The sequence below is a fragment of the Pristis pectinata genome, chromosome 33 (genome assembly GCF_009764475.1).
Source record: "Pristis pectinata isolate sPriPec2 chromosome 33, sPriPec2.1.pri, whole genome shotgun sequence".
NCBI classification, from domain to species: domain Eukaryota; kingdom Metazoa; phylum Chordata; class Chondrichthyes; order Rhinopristiformes; family Pristidae; genus Pristis; species Pristis pectinata.
Window position 1 is genome coordinate 16,717,874 of NC_067437.1, and position 19,117 is coordinate 16,736,990.

Here is a 19,117-nt window from a genome sequence, read left to right on the forward strand (position 1 = left end):
CAAGTATCTTGTTACTACTTCTTTATGATGGACTCTAGGACAAACATTAGGCTCAAAAAACTGCAGGTACTGCAAATCAAGAATAAAAACAGAAATTGTTGGAAATCCTCAGGTCCGGCAGCATCGCGGAGTGAGAAGCAGCTAATAGTTTAGGCTGATGACCTTCCATCAGAAGAGAAAATCCAGGATAAGCTGGAGGCTTTGTGTGAAGACAGATACAAATTATTTAACATTCTGCTATTTCCTTATTCTCCATTAATTCCCACCTCTGCTTCTAGCAGACCAGCATTTACGTTTGCCATTCCCTTCCTTTGCTCACACTGTTACATACATTCCTTACTCTCGTACTTAATTACCAAACTTTTTGTCAACCTTGGAGACACAAGAGACTGCAGATGCTGGAATCTGGAGCATCTGGAGTCCTGATGCAGGGTTTTGACCCAAAACATTGACAACTCCTTTCCTCCTCCAAATGCTGCTCTACCCGCTGAGTTCCTCCAGCAGGTTGTTGTTTTAGTTAATCTTTGCTGGTTCCTAAAATTCTCCCATCCTTATTCTTAACATTATAAGCCTTTATTTTAACCCCAGACTTTTCCCACCCTTCCCATATTTTGATGAGAATAATGAAATATTTCTTTAAATGTGCAACTGTTTATCTCCCATCTTAACTTTTAATCTAATTTTACCATCCATTATTACTTACACTCCATTCATACCCACATCATTTCATTATTTAAGATGTGGACTTCACCCTCAAACTGAATGTAACATTTTATCCATGTTCTGATCACTCACCTCAAAGGATCCCATACCAATCAATTCTGCCTCATAACATTTAACCAGATACAAAACACTTGGTCCTACAATAATTGTCTGAGGAATCTGTCTCATTCTTGAATCATTGTGGCTCATTTCATAAAAGTGACCATGCCGACCAAGATTCCCATCTACGCCAGTCCCACTTGCCCACGTTTGGCCCATATCTCTCTAAACCTTTCCGATCCATGTACCTGTCCAAGTACCTTTTAAATGTTAATGCACCTGTCTCAACCACTTCCTCTGGCAGCTCGTTCCATATCCTGACCACCCTCTGGGTGAAAAAGCTGCCCCTCTATTAAACTTACTATTAAATCTTTCCCCTCTCACCTTAAACCTCTGCCCTCTAGTTCTTGATTCCCTGACCCTGGGGAAAAGACTCTGTGAATTCACCCTATCTACGCCCCTCATGACTTTACGCACCTCTTTAAGATCACCCCTCATTCTCCTATGCTCCAATGAAAAAAATCCCAATCTGCTCAACTTCTCTCCATTACTCAGTCCCTCTAGTCTCGGCAACATCCTCGTAAATCTCCTCTGCACTCTTTCCAGCTTAATGGCATCTTTTGTATAGCAGGGCAACCAAAATTGAACACAATATTCCAAATGCAGCCTCTCCAATGTCTAGAGTTGGTAACTGGGAGCACTAGTTTGCTTTGTCACATCAGAAACACAAGTCAAGGACAGGTAGCAGAATCAACACCCTTAGATCTTATTGGTCCCATCCAACAGGGACCAATGTACAATCAGCAGCAAACTCCATTACTGTTGTAAACAATTTAATAACTATATATAATATAATATAATATATATATATTGAATAAAACACCCAAAATAACACTGAACATACATGGGCGAGCTCTCACCACTATACTGTCCTGCCATGGTCAGCCAATGGAGGAGGAAGGGACAGAAAAACAGGGGCAAAAAAAAAGGTATTTTAAAACCAAGAATCACCGATATATTTAAAATAAAAAATAAAATATATAATCTAGGCGATCCATCCTCTCAGACTGAAGCCATTTACATCAGGAGATTGAGCCAAGGACGGTCCAGGGTGCGGGGCCCAGCTCTAGGTCTCTGCAAGGTTAGGGGAAGGGGGTGGTTTCAGCAGAATCTCCCCCATCCCCACCCTGGACACCCCACCCTTTCCAGTCTGGATGGCTTCTTGTTGTTTTGTTCACTGCCCTGTGGTTTCTGGATATCGGGGCTGCAAGCGCACAGGTCCAGGGTTATTTTTGCTCCAAGTCCTTTAACCGGCAATTCTTTGTGGTTGCAGTAAACAGTGGGTGCTCCAGGGCTGACAGACACACCCATGGAGTCGCCCTGTCCGATTGCGGAATCATGTCGGATTCACCGTCTCTCAACAGGAGGACCTGCAGGGAGCAAGCCAGAAAACAGTAGGAGTCAGACAAAGGACTCTGCTCTGCCCTTACAACCCTGCATGACTGCCCCATTCCATTGATCAACTCTTGCACTTAACCCCATCCTAGCAACACTGCTCGTGTCCTACATCACCACACCCATTCTCCCAACTCTCACATAGTAACACAGCCTCTGTACCCTGACCCCTCTCACTGTATACCCTGTAAACTGCACGTCCTCATCCCGTCCCCTAAACTCGTCTGCATATCCTGCACCTGAACTTTATCCCTTTTCCCATCCCTCCCCCAAATTTACTTGGCACTCTTCCCCACTGCCCCCTTCACGAGTTATTCACGGCCCGCTCACCTGCTTGTGCTGTGTCCGTGGAGAAGTGGAGGCCTGTGCTCAGCCTCGCTCCGACTGCTCTGTACTGCTACCTTTTGTAGCCCTGTGCTGGAGAGAGAAAGCCCTGCAATTTAACTTATTCCTTCCTTTGTAACACATGCCTGAAGCTGGTAAAAGAGGCAATTTATTTATTATTGTCACATGTACCAAGATACAGTGAAAAACTTTTGCATGCCGTCCATACAGATCATTTCAAAACATAAGTACATCAATGTAGTACAAGGGGAAAGCAATAATAGAATGCAGACTATAGTGTAAATTTAAACGAGTAGAATGATAATAGATGTAATGAATAGATCTGCGGAGAGCAGCTTGCAAAGAGTCATCATGCTTTGGTGTCATCTTGGCCAATTAATAAAACTGATGAAATTATGATGGGAGACAAAAGCTAGGGAGTATTATGAAAGCAAAATAAACCACGAGTGTGGCTTGGACTAGAATACTGTGGCCAATGGGTGACACCAGAGTTTTATGGCCACATAGGCTTGGCAGAAGGCACAACACGGATTTCCCAGAAGGGCTACGGGCATATAGGACTGGAGTTAAGTGGATAGACTGGAGATTGCATGTTAAGTAGAGAAGCATCTATGAGGAGATTTGATGGAGGTGTTTATTTGAAGAGTTGAAATAATGAGGAAGGAGTTTCGAAAGGCTGAATGATAGAGAGCCAGAAGAAATAGCTAACGTGGCAAGGAGGAGACAGGAGAGACTGCAGAAATCTGGAGCATCACACAAAGGCACTGGAGGAACTCAGTGGGTCAGGCAGCATCTATGGAGGGAAATGGACAGTCGACCCGATGGAAATGGGTTGACCCAAAACATCGACTGTCCATTTCCCTCCATAGGTGTTGCCTGACCCACTGAGTTCCTCCAGCACCTTTGTGTGTTAATATGGCAAGGAAGTGACTTGGGGGATGGCGGTGGGGGAGAAAGAGAAGGGAAGGAGGAGGATGGGTGCGGAATATCTCATGCAATAAGGAATTACAAATCACGTGGGGATAGCAGATTCAATGGGAATATTGGGAAAGAACCACAGACAACTCAAGAGCCAGGACAAATTTGATGGGCTGAAGGCAGTTACAACTTCCCAGAAGCAGTTACAACTCTGGGGTAGATGGTCTACACAACAGCAAAACCCACCTGCCTCAAACTTGGAGTTATCAATCTCAATACTCAAAGCATTGCATAAACTGGGAAGTACACCAATGGGTGTACAGACAACTTGTTCACACAGGACAGGAGATGCGACAGTGCAGAGACACTAGTCTTTCACCTCTGTATCTAAGCCACGATGTACCTGCCCTGGGAGAGCCTGGGTGGGGGTGGAGTGGCGGGAAGAGGAAGGGGAGGGGAGGGGAGGGGAGGGGAGGAACGTAGCGCTTCATCTTCCAGCTGTCTCCCCATTTAGGAATGCAGATTACCAGGTTGAATTGACTTACCTTGTGCTTGGGACATTTCATGGAGAAATTCTCTTCATTCAGAAAGCAATCTGTAAGAGAAAGTATTGAGATGAATTGGTGCCAGTAAATTCTGAAGCCTGGGCAAGAGTTAGAAGCTGGATGGGTACACAGCCCAGGAGGATGGGAACTGAGGGAGGGCCACACTAAATACGTGGGGTTGGGAGTGTGTCATGGTGTTTTTTGGCCAAATGTTCTACAGCAGGCATTTATGTTCAATACAAGACAACACACCCTTCTATTGTTTTCACCATGCATTCATCTATTTTTCTCTTAACTTCATCGTTAATCACCTGGACCATTCCTGTAGGAGCAACTTCCAAACCCTCACCAATCTAAGTGAAGAATCTTGTTTCAAATTCTCTCCTGATGTACGATCTTTATGTCAGCTATCTGATTATGGTCTCACCCACAAATGGAAAACCCCTTCTCTATGCCCACCCTACCCTCTGCCATAATCTTAAGACCTCATCAGTTCATTGCTTGTCCTGTCCTTCCTTCAGAAAAGTTTCATTCTGTTTGCCCCGGCACCATGTGGATTTTTTTAAAAACATATTCACTGTTGTCTCCACATACGTTTAAATACAAAGACCAGAACTATTCAGAGGACAGCAAGTGTCCATTAAACTATTTATATGGATAACATAACTTCTCTACTTTTCAATTCTCTCCAGAAATTAGGTTTTCTTTCGAATATAATGTCCTGTATTGCTACTTTTAGCAGTCTGCACCTCATTCTAGCCTTACTTCCTCTTTCTGTTCCTCCTTGAATTCAGTTTGCATCCAAGCTGAGTAGTAATATTTTTTAATTACATCTTTGATTATTTTTCCTGTCATCAGTCTTAAACTAATTGGTCTTGTGTGAGTTTGTTCTATATCCTATTTTAACTATGGCAAATCACATTTGTTCATCATTCCTCAGGCACTACTGCCTTAATATTTACAGGATATGGGTAGCAAATAGCACCTCTGCTCCAACCTCTTAATATGCACAGATACAGCAGATCTGGATGAGTCTGGTTAATATTTAAATCAATTATTTCTCCACTTCCTAACTGAAATGTCCAGATATCCTTTTGTTCTAACACCACGTCCATTGCATTAGTTACCCTGGCAATACCAGTAACTATTTAATATTACTGCCATTTTAAAGTCACTACTTGTAAGTTACCCCTAACCTGATTTTTCTTTTGACCTGTAGTACCTGCGGCAAGCTTTGTATCCTCCAATAATTTAATTCTATATTGTTTTTGTCTTTTGTTTGCTTTTTCTTCCTATTTTAGCCTTTAGCTCTTCACTCATTCACTAATGCCATTATAGGCTGGTTAATCTTGTTTTGGTGAGATACTGGATTCACTTGGATTCCTGGATTCACTTGATCAGAGTTTTAAATGTTTCCAATTATTCTTCTATGTATCATCCATTTTTACCATCATTGTCCAGGCACTTGCGTACACCTTCAATTTTGTTTTTTTATGCTCTACTTCTAAATATTTATTTCGTAATTTCCTTTTAAAAAAGGACCAAGGCTTCCTAATCTTGATACTCAACTCCTAATGCCATTTCCTTCAGATTCATAACATCATCACCAGAATCTCCCCTCACTGTGTAAACAAAGAAGCACTCAATTTACCTTTGGCACTGGAACTCTTGACCCCACTGGCTCAGCTGGAGCCTGTTCCAGTGGTACAGGAGGATGAGGAACATGCAAGGTTATGGATAACGGATTAAATACAACAGCTCCAAGCAAGTATGGGAATGATGGGCTGAATGGTACTTTTCTAGGTTTCGACAATCTGTGCACTGCACAATGCAACCGGAGCTGATGGTCACATGTACATGTACCATGTGACAAGGCCTGCACTGGGCTAAATACTAGCAGTGTAGGGCTCGTGCTGGATTTGGTTCAGATTAGTTCCAGTCTCCCTGCCTTTCAGCAGTGTCTGCTCTGGCTGCACACCCGTGAGCTTGCCTTTCCTGGCAGACAGGCCAACTTCTCGACCCGTGACCATGAAGCCCATCACCCTCCCCGGTCCTCACCACCGTTACCTGCTTCCATAGCACAGATGTAGTGATAGTTGAGTGGGCATCCCTTGCAGTAGCAGCCCAGGGTAGCGCCAGGCTCCTGGCAGTGTGAGCATTTCTGGGGGGAGATAAGAGGACACAGAAGTGAGGGAGAGCTCGAGTATCAGAGTGGCAGCAAGCAGTGGGACAGCAGTAGCCCTTTCTCCCACCAGCATTTACACCATTGGGCACAGGTGCCATCTACGTTTATATCACAGAACCTGGTAGATTTCAGTGGTGCCATCTCTGCTGGGTACCAACCTCATACTGCAGAAAGTTACTTCCCATATACAAAGAGAGGAATGGGGTCCTCTTTGATAAGCCCCTAGGTACAAGTTTTCTCTTTTATTCCCAGCAGTAGGTATGGGAGACAAACAGGGCAGCATAGGGGTTAAGGAGGCTGGATTAGGCAGAGGGATGTCAGTAGGTGGAGGGAGGGCAGGCAGGCAGATGGGAGGCTCAGGAGGAGGAAGTGCTCAGTGTAATAGCTGACAGGAGAGTGGAATCTTACACAAAAGGAACAAACTAGTGCAGAGAATAAAAAAGGTATAATATGTAGAATGTGAAAACAGTTGGACGATTTTATTTATTCATTCAAGGGATGTGGGCTTTGCAAGCTGAGCCAGCATTTAATTGCCCTTGAGAAGGTGGTGGTGAGCTGCCTTCTTGAACCACTGCAATCCTTGAGGTGTGGGTGTACCCACAGTGCTGTTAGGGAGAGTTGCAGGAAAGTGACGGTGAAGGAACGGTGATATATTTCCAAGTCAGGATGATGTGTGGCTTGGAGAGCAACTTCCAGGTGGAAATTAATTTTACAGGATGATGCAACAGTATTAACACAAATGCAAGAGAAGATCAAAAGAATTAATAGCAGTGGTCTGAACACAATTTTCCCCTATCATTTGCAGAGGGTTCTGATTGCCATCCTGTTTAACAGCCTGGCTATTTGTAGGCGAATTCATTCTAATAAAGGAGTGTTACTTATTCTGTGGATCACAGCTAGTGCTCTGCATCAATCAGTCAATTCCACTTGCACAGGCCCAGTGACAAGTGAACAGATGCTGCTGTTTGTTAATAGACCACAGGAGTGGAGGATTCCTGGCACTTTTTCCAGATTTTTGAACAGTAGAGTGCTCCTCATGGGTGGGAGGGTTTCTGCCTGTGATGCTGCTGTCTGCCAGCTATGATAACCCTTCAATTAGATCATCCAAGTGATGTGCACTTTTCCTGTGCCATGACAGATATCAATGACCACCATCTAATCCATTTATCACCATCAGCCCAGTGCTAAAACACTGGCAGCTACAGAAAATCTCAAGGACTCAGAAAAGATACCTCTTCTCAGAAAGCACCTCAGAAACAACCTAACCCAGCTCAGGCAACAGGAACCACAGTGCCCACATCATCTGCACCATGATCAGCACCTGTGAAGAGAATGATCAGGAGATCCAAGAGCCAACTATCCAGAGGTGCACATCCAATCCAGTGTGCTTGGATTGGAAACTCCAGCATGTCTCAAGGAGAAGGAAACAGCTCTACAGGCACCTGAAGGCCAAGGATCAACAGAAAACCTGTGACCTAAGGAACAGGTGGTGGGTAGAAAGAACTACAAAAACCCAGAACAGGCACAGATTCTTCAGTACTGTCAGCACAAAAACCTACGACCATAACAGGGAGAAGCAGGCAGAAACCATTTGTGTCTGTTCGGCCATTCAATAGGATCATGGCTAATCTTTTATCTCAGTGTCCATTAATCCCATAATCTGTAACTTTAAACATCTATTTATCTCTGTTGTAAATATACTCACTCAGCTTCTATGACCATTTTGGGCAGAAAATCCCAAAGGTTTATTGTCCGAGTGAAGAAAGTTCTCCTCTCTTTTCTAAGTGCCAACCTGTTTTTCTTTTCCAGTCTGTGATGCCTGGTTTTACACCTCAGCCGGGGGAAATATCAACTCCACATCTGCCCTTTAGAATTTAGAAATAGAAACAAAATGCTGGAAACACTCAGCAGGATGGGAGTTTGTGTGGAGAGACGACGAGTTAACATTTCAGGTTGGAGATTAACATTTCAGTGTTTTGTTGAAGGATCTCTGACCAGAAACTTTAAACCTGTTTCTCTTTCCACAGATGCTACCTGACCCACAGAGCATTTCCAGCAATTGGTGTTTTTATTTTAGATTTCCAGCACCCACAGGTTTTTAAGGTTTTCCCTTAAGAATTCTGTAGGTTTCAACGAGATTATATTTCAATCTTCTGAACTCTAAAGAGTACAGGCCCAATGTGATTAATCTCTCATGTGACAAACCCGCCATTCGCTGGAATCAATGCTAAACCTTCACTGAATTCCCTCCATCATAAATATATCCTCCTTTAATTAGTCAGGCCAGACCTTTACACAATGTCACAGCTGCAATCTCACCTGGACTCTACATAATTGGAGCGAAATGTGCTTACTTTTGGACTCAACTCGTCTTGTAATAAGGGCCAACATATAGCTTGTTGATTTTCAAATTTCAGAAGTTGGAAATCTGAAATGAAATAGGTAATGTTGTAAATATTCAGGTCAGGCAGCATCTACAGACAGAAAAACAGTTAAACATTTCAGGTCAATTACCGTTCAATATCGACCTGAAATATTAACTGTTTCTTTCCAAAAGTTGCTGCCTGACCTGCTGTGATTTCCAGCATTTTCTCATTTTATTCCAACATGCTATTTGCCTTCCTAATTACTTGCTGTACCTGCAAGTTGACTTTATGATTCATGAACAAGGACACAAGGGTCCCTCTGAGACTTCACACCATTTAAAAATACACCAGAGCCACTGGCAATCTAGTTAGATCCTCAAGAAACTAACACATTGTCAAACATTATTTCCTTTTCACAAGTCCGTGCCCACTCTCCAATCATTCCCATTATTTTCCAAGTGCCTCGTTATCACTTCCTTAATAGCAGATTCTAACATGTCCCCTACCATGACAATGACAGATTAACTGCTCTATAAATTCTTCATCTTCCCTCTCCCTCTAAGCAGCAAGGTTACCTTCGCTACCTTCTAATCTGTGGGAACTGCACAAGAATCCATGGAATTTCAGAAGACGACAACTGGTGCATCCATTAGTCTGCAGGTCATCAGATCCCGGGGACTGATCACTTCTCAGTCCCATCAATTTCTCCAATTTTTTTTCCAAACTAATGCTAATTTCTCTGCTTCTGTTACTTTAGAGCCATTGTTCTCCATTATCTTCAGGAAGTTTCCCATGTCTTTGTCATGAAGACGGGCACTAAATTTCTCTGCCATTTCCTCCCCCCACCCACTTTGCATCAGTCTAGGGGATCCACATTAATCTTTTCCTGGATCTATAGAAGCTCAGTCTGTTTGCTTACTTGACTATTTCCTTTGTTTTTGATGCCTTGGGTCTTCCATTTGATGAATTCTAAACTTTTCTTACTGACTTTTTTGGTAGGGATATGTTTTCTCCTTTGACCTACATCTGTCTTTAACTTTTCTCGATAGATACACTTGTGGCACTGTCCTTGTGTCTTTTTTTTAATTATTCATTCAAGGTACGTGGGCTCCACGGGCTGAGCCAGCATATAATTGCCCATCCCTAATTGCCTTTGAGAAGGTGGTGGTGAGCTGCCTTCTTGAACCATGTTATCCCCTAGGTGTGGGTGTACCCACAATGCTGTTAGGGAGAGAGCTCCAGGACTTTGACCCAGCGACGGTGAAGGAACGACGATATACTTTCAAGGCAGGATGGTGTGCGGCTTGGAGGGCAACTTCCAGCTGGTGGTGCTTCATGTTTTTGCTGCCCTTGTCCTCCTAGCTGGTAGAGGTCTTAGGTTTGGAAGGTGCTGTTTAAGGAGTCCTAGTGAGTTGCAGTGCATCCTGTCAATGATACAAGCCACTGCTACTGTGTGTTGGTGGTGAATGATTGTGGATAAGGTGCTAATCAAGTGGGCTGCTATGTCCTGTATGGTGTTGAGCTTCTTGAGTGTTGTTGAAGCTGCACTCATCCAGGCAAGTGGAGAGTGTTCCATTACATTTGTAAACTGTGCATTTTAAAAAAAAATGTTAGCCATCGCTGGTTTACTGACATATTTAACGTAGCTTCGTGGGTTCCATTATTAAGTAGAGAGAATGTCATGGCTGCACTAAGACAACATCTTAGAAAGCTCAGCCAACAAGACCGTAAGTTTTAAGAGAGTTATGGATGAGGATAAGTCTGGTCCTCAGGTGTACGTGGTAAGTTCTGGGGGGGGGGGGGGGGGAATGGGGGGTGGGGGCAAGAGTAATTATAATCGTATTAGGCAAGAACTGGAGAAAGTAGATTGGGAGTGTCATTATTGCATCAATCCACATCTGACATGTGGGAGTCTTTCAAAGGCCATTTGACTAGAGTTCAAGACCAACCTACTCCTGTCAGGATGAAAGGTAAGGATGACAAGCTGAAACTGGACAAGGCCCCTTGAGGAATATAAAAGCTGGAAAGAACTTAAACTAGGAATTAGGAGAGATAAAAAGGGCCGTGAAATGTCCCTAACAAGTAGGGTTAAGGACAATCCAAAAGCATTTTATACATATATTAGGATCAAGAGGGTAGCTAGGGAAAGAGAAGGCCCAGTTAAGAACAAAGGACGGAATCAGTGCCTGGAGCCAGAAGAAGTGAGTGAGGACCTTAAGTGACTTCACTTCAATATTCACCACGGATATGGATGATTGTGAGATCTGAGAGGGGTATGCAGATATTCTAGGGCACGTCAATATTAAGGTGGTGGTGGTGCTGCTGGGTGTCTTGAAAAACATTAAGGCATATAAGTCCCCAGGGCATGGTGGGATCTATCCCAGTAAACTGAGGGAGGTAAGGTACGAGATTGCTGGGGCCTTGACAGAGATCTTTGTATCCCTTTTAGCCACAGGCAAGGTGCCAGAAGACTGGAGAATAGCCAGTATTGTTCTGTTGTTTAAGAAACAAACAAACCAGGAAACTATTGACCAGTGAGCCTTAAGTCAGTGGTAGGGAAGATTCTTATGGACAGGACTTATTTGTATTTGGAAAAGCATTGACTTGAGGATAGTCAGCATGGCTTTGTGTGGGGCATGTCCTGTCTACAAATCTGATTGAGTTTTTGAGGAAGTGATGAAGATGATCGACAAGAGTAGAGCAGTGGATGTTGTCCACATAGATTCTGGTAAGGCATTTGATAAGGTTCCTCATGGTAGGCTGGTCCAGAAGATTAAGTCACATGGGATCCATGGCGAGTTGGTAAATTGGTTCCAAAACTGGCTTGGTCATAGTTGACAGAGGGTCATGGTGCAGGGGTGCTTTTCTGATTGGAGGCCTTTGACCAGTGGTGTCCCACAAGGATCAGTGCTGGGACCCCTGTTCTTTGTAATATATATTAATGATTTGGGCAAAAATGCAGGTAGTCGGAAAACATGAAAATTGGTGGAGTTATGGATTATGAGAAAGGTTGTCAAAGGACACAGCAGTTGGAAATTTGGGAGGAGAAATAGCAGATGGGGTTTAGTCCAGTGAGGCAATGCATTTTGGGAGCTCAAATGCAAGAGGAAAGTACAGGCGACCCCCATGTTACCACCATTTGGGTTATGGAAATTCATAAATCACTAACCAAATATTTGAGATACAGAATAAAATTTGTTCATGGAATTGTGAAAAGAAAGTAAATAAAATGGAAAATTTGTTGTTTTTCAACTTGCGTTTCAAGACACATATGTAGATGGCACGCCTTCGTGTTACGAAAAATTGCAGTGTTCAATTTTCTAGGAACACAACCCCACCCCCTGTAACGGAGGTATCACCTATATACAGTGATGGCAGGACCCCTTGGGAGCACTGATGTACAGAAGGATCTTGGGGTGCCTGTCCATAGCTCCCTGACAGTGGCAATGTAAGTGGATAGGGTGGAAAAGGCAGCATGCAGCATTTTTGCCTTTATCAATCAGGCCACTGAGTATGATACAAGAAGTCACATTGCAACTGTATCAAACTTTGGTTAGGCCATGGTTGTAGGATTGTGTGCAGTCTGGTCACCACACGAAAGGAAGAATGGAGAGGGTGCAGAAGAGGTTCACCAGGATGTTGCCTGGATTGAAGTGTATTAGCTATAAGAGGTTGGATAAAACTTGGATTGTTTTCTCCGGAGCATTGGAGACTGAGGGGTGAACTGAAAGTATATTAAGACTAAGACAGGCATAGGTAGGGTAGAGAGTCAAACTCCTTTTCTCGTATTAAGGATATCAAAAGCAAGAGGTCAAGAGGTGCAGGTTGAGAGGAAGGAGTTTTAATGTGGATCTGAGGGGCAAGTTGTTTACACAGAGAGTGTACATCTGGAATGCGCTGCCAGAGGAGGGGGTGGAATCAGATACAATCACTATGCTTAAGAGACATTTAGACAGGCACTGGACAGGCAAGGCATAGAAGGATACAGTCCTAATGTGGGCAAATGGGATTAGTGTAGATGGACAAAAAGATCAGCATGGACGTGGTGGGCCAAAGGGCCACTTTCTGTGCTGTACCACTCTCTGACCCTCCCAGAGTCTTTTCCTCAGGATGGAAATGTCAAATACAAAAGCGTATAGGTTTAAGGTGAGAAGGGGACCCCACCAGGTCCTGCCTTATACTGCTGAAATCAGCCCTCCTCCAATTTAAGACCTTAACTCTAGTACCAACCTTTTTCTCCCTCTGAACTATGGTCACTGTTCCCAAAGGGTTCTTCCATAGACATATCCACTACTAAAGCTGAGTATAACCTCTTCCCTATTAGGACTCTCTACATATTGTTTAAAAACCTCTTGAAAGAATTTTAAGAATTCTACCTCCTCTTACACTAAGGCAATCCCAGTCAATATTGGGAAAGTTAAACCCCCCCCCCCCCCCCACCCACTATTATGACCCTATCATTTTTATACCTTACTGCGATTTACCTACCTATCTGCTCTTCTAATTCCTGATGACTATTGGGACACCTATAGTAAGCATCAAAGTGATCACGCTTTTCTTATTTCTAAGTTCTGCTTGTATAGCCTCATTGGCCAATCCCTTCAAGATATCCTCCTATTACTGCTGTAATGCTCCTCCTGATCAGGTCTACACCGCCTCCCCTTTTGTAACCCCTCTGCCACAGCCAAAACATTTATACCCTGGAACACTGGGCTGCCATTCCTCCTCTTCCCTCCACCATGTTTCCATGATTGCAACAATAGCATAATCCCACATGCTGATCCATGCTCTCAACCCATCCATCTTACCTGTGAGGATCCTTGCAATAAACTAAATGCAGTTAAGCCTACCTATTCCCTCATGCTTCCCCACCCCTCTGTCTGTTCTGCCCACTAGATTTGCCCATTCTATTTTTTTGTACATGATTTTGACTCCCTACCTGCTGCACTATCATTCTGTGTCCCAAACCTCTGCTTCACTAGTTTAAATCCTCCCAGCAAACCTCGCAATTTTCTGATCAAAATTCCTTCCACTCTACTGCCTTTATATTTATTTCCTGACATTGGCCACTTAGAAGCATGGATCTGCATTAGCTATTAGAACATACCCATTTATTTTTACTTGTGCCATTAATTCACTCATCCTGTTATGCGTGTTGCGTGTATTCAGATAGAGCCTTTATTTTGCCTTTTCACTATTTTCCCTTGCTGATATCCTGACCCACTCTGGTTACCATTGCCCATTCTACTTGTTTCCACTATTACTTTTATCTTCGTTCTAACTTTCTAAATCTCTCCTCACTCGAACTGTCCCACCCTCCCACAACCTCGTAAGACAACTTACAGCCCAAATGGTCCGCCCTGCTGACAGCCAAGTATGGAGGAGAACTTCGAGGACAGAGGCAGACAGCCCACCGGAAGAGGCACTTTGAAGAACTCCTCGACTGTGACCCCGACATTGAGATAGGAAGCCTTGACTCCATTCCAGGGCAGTGTTACTTCCACCCAGACTCATAAGTGGTTGAAAAGCCACACACCAATTGAAAGCAGCAAGGGTTTGAAAGCAGAAAGCATCTCTGCTGAATTTCTAAACGTTGGCCTAAAGAAAACAAATTTGCAATTTCATCGGCCACATCTGGGAAGAGAAGAATATCCCAGGGGGCCTCAGAGATGCTGTAACCTTGGAGATCTTCAAGAAAGAAGATAAATCCAATTGTTGTATCTACAGAGGGTTCTTCCTGATCACACAGGGAAAGTCAGGGTCTTTTTCAACTGCTCCTTCCCAGTGGGCAAAGAGCTGCCACCCATATTGCAGTGTGGATTCTGTCCATAGATGCGCAATGACATGATCTTCATGATGCAGCAAATCCAGGAGAAATACAGGACTATACATGCCCTTTTTGATCTATCTACAGTAGGCACCTCAGACATTAAAGAGGTACCAGCAAAATCCTCCAAATCTATTGGCAGGTGAACCAGCATCAACAACCCCAGCACTGATCTCACAGTCACTCCATTGGGCAGGCTATGTCATTTGAATGCCCAACAGCGGACTCCTGAAATGGCCAATGAACTCTATTATGGCAAGAGAATATTGCTTCTGTTGGGGACAAAGGAAATGATTTAAGGATGTTCGCAAAGTCTTCTTAAAAAATAGTAATCCCACTTTGAGATTGCCTGACCCATGACTGCTCAAAATGGAAGAGCAGAATTTGGGGAGGCATCAAGAACAACGAATACCTTTGTTAGGGAATGCCTCCCTGCCCCATCAAGCACTTTTTGTTTGTACGAAACCCTCATTGGCCTTCTCAGAACTGGAATGAAGTGGGTCATCTTTGACCTTGAGGAGCTTCTGCAGAAGAAAGCAATGATACAATTGAGGCACAGCACTGGAGATATGGCTCTGACACTGTATAATACTGAAGTGCAGTACCGGTCAAAGATCAGTCTCTGCCTAATAGCAAAGTACCATACTAGATGTGGAACTACATATTCAAACAGTACTGATGCACAAATCTGCTACTGTACAGAGGCAAAGTACTGGGGCTACAGCTGTGTCATAATAAATAGTCGTGGGGGCACAGATACCTTCTTATGCAACTATGAGGTACAATACTGAGGACAGGGTTATCACTGTACAATAGTGCAGTACTGGGACACAGAACTGTCACAATACAACTGAGGCCTACAGTGATGGCACAGCCATGTCACTGCGCAGCAGAGGCATAGTACGAGAGTGATTCTCTCTCTACAGGTGTCACCTGATCTGCTGAGTATTTCTAGCCTTTTCTGTTGTTTTTATTACCGAGGTACATTCTTGGGGGTGCAGACCTACCACTATACAGCTCTGAGCTACAGTTTTGGGAATCAAATCTGACACCAGAATTAAGACAACACTAGGGCAATGGGTATTTCATTGTACAACATAGGTACAGCACTGGGGATAGGTTTGTTACTATATAGCAGAGATACAATAACAAAGGTACAGATCTAACAAAATACAATAAAATAGCACTGCAGGATAGATTTGCCAATATATAACACTGAGGTACAGTACCGGGACCAGATTTCTCACTTTACAACAGATACAATACATTGATCTCGCATATATGACATATTGATCTCAGATACAAACAATCACTGCTCAACAAGGAGAACGTGGGTTTCTCATTGCACAATGAGGTCCAGAGAAACAGATCTGCCGCTATACAACAATATACAGCTATACACAACCAAGAACACATTTGACACTGTAGAACACTGAGGTGCACATCTATCATTGTTGAACACCAAAGGTGCAGTATTAAGGACACAGGTTTGTCACTACAGAGCACTGAAGTATCACATGGGGCACAGGTATGTCACTATCCAAGAGGTACAATATTAGAAACACAGACCAGACGTGATACAACACTAAAGGTATGACTTTGAGGGTTTAGATCCACCACTGAGCTACAATACTGGGGCAGAAATCTTCCACTGTACAAGTACTTGGACATGACTGTGTCACAATACAAGAGCCACAGTGGTGTAGGACATGTGTTATTGGCAGTGACATAGTAAACTGGGGACATCCATCTCTAACTGCACAACAATGGAGGTCCAGTACCAGGTGCAGAGTGAACCAGATCTGACACCACGTAACACAGTAACAGTCTTGCAATGCAGATCTGACCAAACAACACTTTGCAACTATCCTGTACCAGTCACACATTTGTCATTGAAGAACACTAAAGTACAGTACAGGGGAAAAGTTTTCCACATACAAAGTATAACATAGAAACTTTGAAACCAGGAGAAATAATCAATAATGAATCTCAACTCTGGCTCATATCTCTTACAGGGTAGCTTTATAGAATACAGTTCTTAATCCCAATCATCATGAGGGTTGATGTAAGCAGAGTTTAAAAAAAAAGAGGATTTCAGGAATACAACATTACCAGTGAAGGAAAATAAACCAAAATGTTTCACAGCAGGGTAGCTAGAAAAGATTAACGGACCACAAAGGGCAATATTAGGAAGGATCAGAAAAAGTTGGGCAAAGAGGTAAGTTTGAAGGGTGGTGGAGAGGTGGAAGGATTTCAGGAGAAATCCTGAACATGGATCGACAGTGGGGTGGGAGACGGCAGGGGAATTTCACTGGGATTTGAAGAAAGGCAGGGTTGCTGCAAAGTACTATGGACTCTTGCTGGAAGTGCTCTCTAATGGAGGTACAGTGGACAAGACTTCGGTGCCCACGGCTAACAGGCCCATCAGGACGTCACACAAAGTCCTTGGATAAAAGAGGAGATAAAAAGTTCTTCCTGGAGGAAGGGAGGTCAATTCACAAGGAATGGGAAGCTTTAGTCACTCTCTGCCACTCCATCCCCACCCTACTACCGACAACGCCCTCACAAAACACAGCAGCAATTCTTACCATCTCTCTGGCCATTTCTACAGCTTCTTGCAGTCCATAGAGTCTCCCAGAGATCAGGTAGACCCCGCTGGCCCAGAGCACACAGGACTCGTGGATCCACAGTTCATTGGGGTCTAGAGGTAGTTGAGGGAGCTGTAGCTCCACCTGCGGGCCGAGCTCACTTTTAAATCTCTGAGTCCGTAAGTCGACAGAAGTCTTTACACAGCAGTAGCAGCGCCGGTGCCCTTTGCTGCTCCTGGGACTAGCCCAGGAAGGGGTGCAATCTTCGCTGTAGTGACGCCTTTTGAACCTGGGGTGCCCCAGGACAGTCCCAAACTCCTTGCTCTCGTCGCCCGATTGGCCAGTCTTTAGCAGGTCGGGCATGCTCCTGTGCCTCACCACCCGGCTCTGCACTGGTGCCATCTTCTTCGGGGGTGGGTTCTTGGGCAGGGTGCCAGCATACTGGTGTGGGTAGTAGGGTCCGAAAAGGTCACCCAGGTCCCGGTGATTGGCACACTTGCCACACAGGCAGCAGACCAAGACGCCGAGGGTGGAGGAGTCTGTCACCAATGGGCCCTGCACCATGTGCGAGGATGTTGGCAAGGCTTTGCCAGCACAACTGGGCGGTGGGGTGGAGGTCGGCCCCTGGTGACCCTTCACCCCTTTCTGGGCTCTGTTCTGATCATCCTGGGTGTTGATTATGGTGCAGAGAGCTGCCTCACGTTTCCTCTCCAGCAGTACATAGGGAGAGAAACCCTTGTCCTGAGACTCCGGCCGCCTCCTGCGCGCCGCTCGAGCAGTGTGCTTCAGCTTAATTTCGGGCTCCTCGGGCAAAATGACGGGGCCTTCAAGCCTCTTGCGGCGCCTCCTCGGGTGGGAGGCTGGTTTCTTCCTCTCAGGCCTCACCTTGGCTTTGACCTTCTCCTCCTCTGCCTCGTCCTGAGTCCGTGGGGCCTGGCACTCCTGCCGGTGGCGCTTCTGCTTGTTGATGCTCCCCAGCGGCCTTCCCCGCTTCTTGCCAGACGGGAAGTACCCTTTCACAGCCACGACTTCCGCCTTGGGCGTGACACCGATGGGCCCTTCCCCAGTTTGGTGCGCCAGGGGGCAGGGCAGAGGGCAAGGGGGGCCGCACTGCTTGGAGTCGGGATGATGTGGAACCCGTGCAGCCGGTGAGGAGCCTCCGCAGATCTGGGAGCAGTTGGAGCGCCCCACCTCGCAGGGGGCCTCAGGGAGCCGAGCCTGCACCTCAGCTCCCTCCTTGTGATCTCCATCCACCTTGTAGCCAGGCTGCACCATTGCCCCACTGGCTCTCTCCCAACCTGCCTCTTTGACGGACAGGATGTCTTCTAGGGTCAGACTGTCAGAAGCCCCATCAAGCATCCCAGTTGGCGGGAATTTCCTCCCGTTGGGTGACGTGATTTTCTGAACAATGGCTTCCAGCTTTAGGCCTCGCCCTTTCCGTGGAGGCAGGGTCTTGGTTTTACCGGGACTGGCGAGGGAAGCAGCTGGAGAAAGGCTCCCACCGGGGCTGCCCTTCTCATCATTCATCTGCTGGGATTCGTCACCAGGCTCAGGCTTTTGCATGGGGTTCAGGCTGGCACTGCACTGAGAGTCGTTAGGGTCACGAGGGGCCATCGAGTCCTTGGCTTTCGGCTCTTGGCAAAATCTTTTGGCTGGAATCGGCGATATAAAAGATCTGATCCTTCTCCTCGACAAAATAGAGGACTGAACCGAGGAGTCCTCCTGACTTATTGTATTGTTTTGCTTTTTAGGCGAATGTTTGCTTGTGGCTGTTGACTGTTCATCCAGCTGTGGGCTTTGGGCCTCATGACTCTGAGGTGAAAACATCTGGAGCGAGGGATGGCTACCCATTTCCTGTTGCATTGCATCAGAGTGTCTTGCCTCCTTCTGAATCCCGCTCCTGCACATCTCTGCAGCAGAGTTTTTCCCATCACTTGTGTTTGTCCAATCACCTGCACCTTGAGGATTTTGCATCTGCTTCTGCGAGTGAATTGGGTACCTCATGGTGGCTTCGGACTCCATACCCAAGGAACAAGCATTTACTTGCTTGGTTAGCAGGGAGGAGAGTGTATCTGAGTTTGCAGAACCAGGATACATGGTGACCTTGTCCAATGATGCTGGCAGGT

At 45.1% G+C, this 19,117-nt stretch overlaps 1 protein-coding gene across 3 annotated transcripts in view; it reads right to left on the reverse strand.

Annotated features, from left to right (window-relative positions):
- Window positions 1-1,589: 1,589 nt before the first annotated feature.
- The window catches only part of tcf20 (transcription factor 20), a 60,348-nt gene continuing 42,820 nt past the window's right edge, over window positions 1,590-19,117 (reverse strand). For all 3 annotated transcript variants that reach the window (XM_052043224.1, XM_052043223.1, XM_052043226.1), the window contains 5 exons: window positions 16,992-19,117; window positions 6,093-6,186; window positions 4,026-4,075; window positions 2,548-2,634; window positions 1,590-2,192 (listed from right to left, as the gene is read on the reverse strand). The exon at window positions 16,992-19,117 is cut by the window's right edge and continues 2,925 nt beyond it. In XM_052043224.1, the coding sequence (XP_051899184.1) occupies window positions 2,587-2,634; window positions 4,026-4,075; window positions 6,093-6,186; window positions 16,992-19,117 (2,318 nt within the window). In that variant the 3' untranslated portion in view covers window positions 1,590-2,192; window positions 2,548-2,586. The remainder of the gene's footprint in view (window positions 2,193-2,547; window positions 2,635-4,025; window positions 4,076-6,092; window positions 6,187-16,991) is intronic.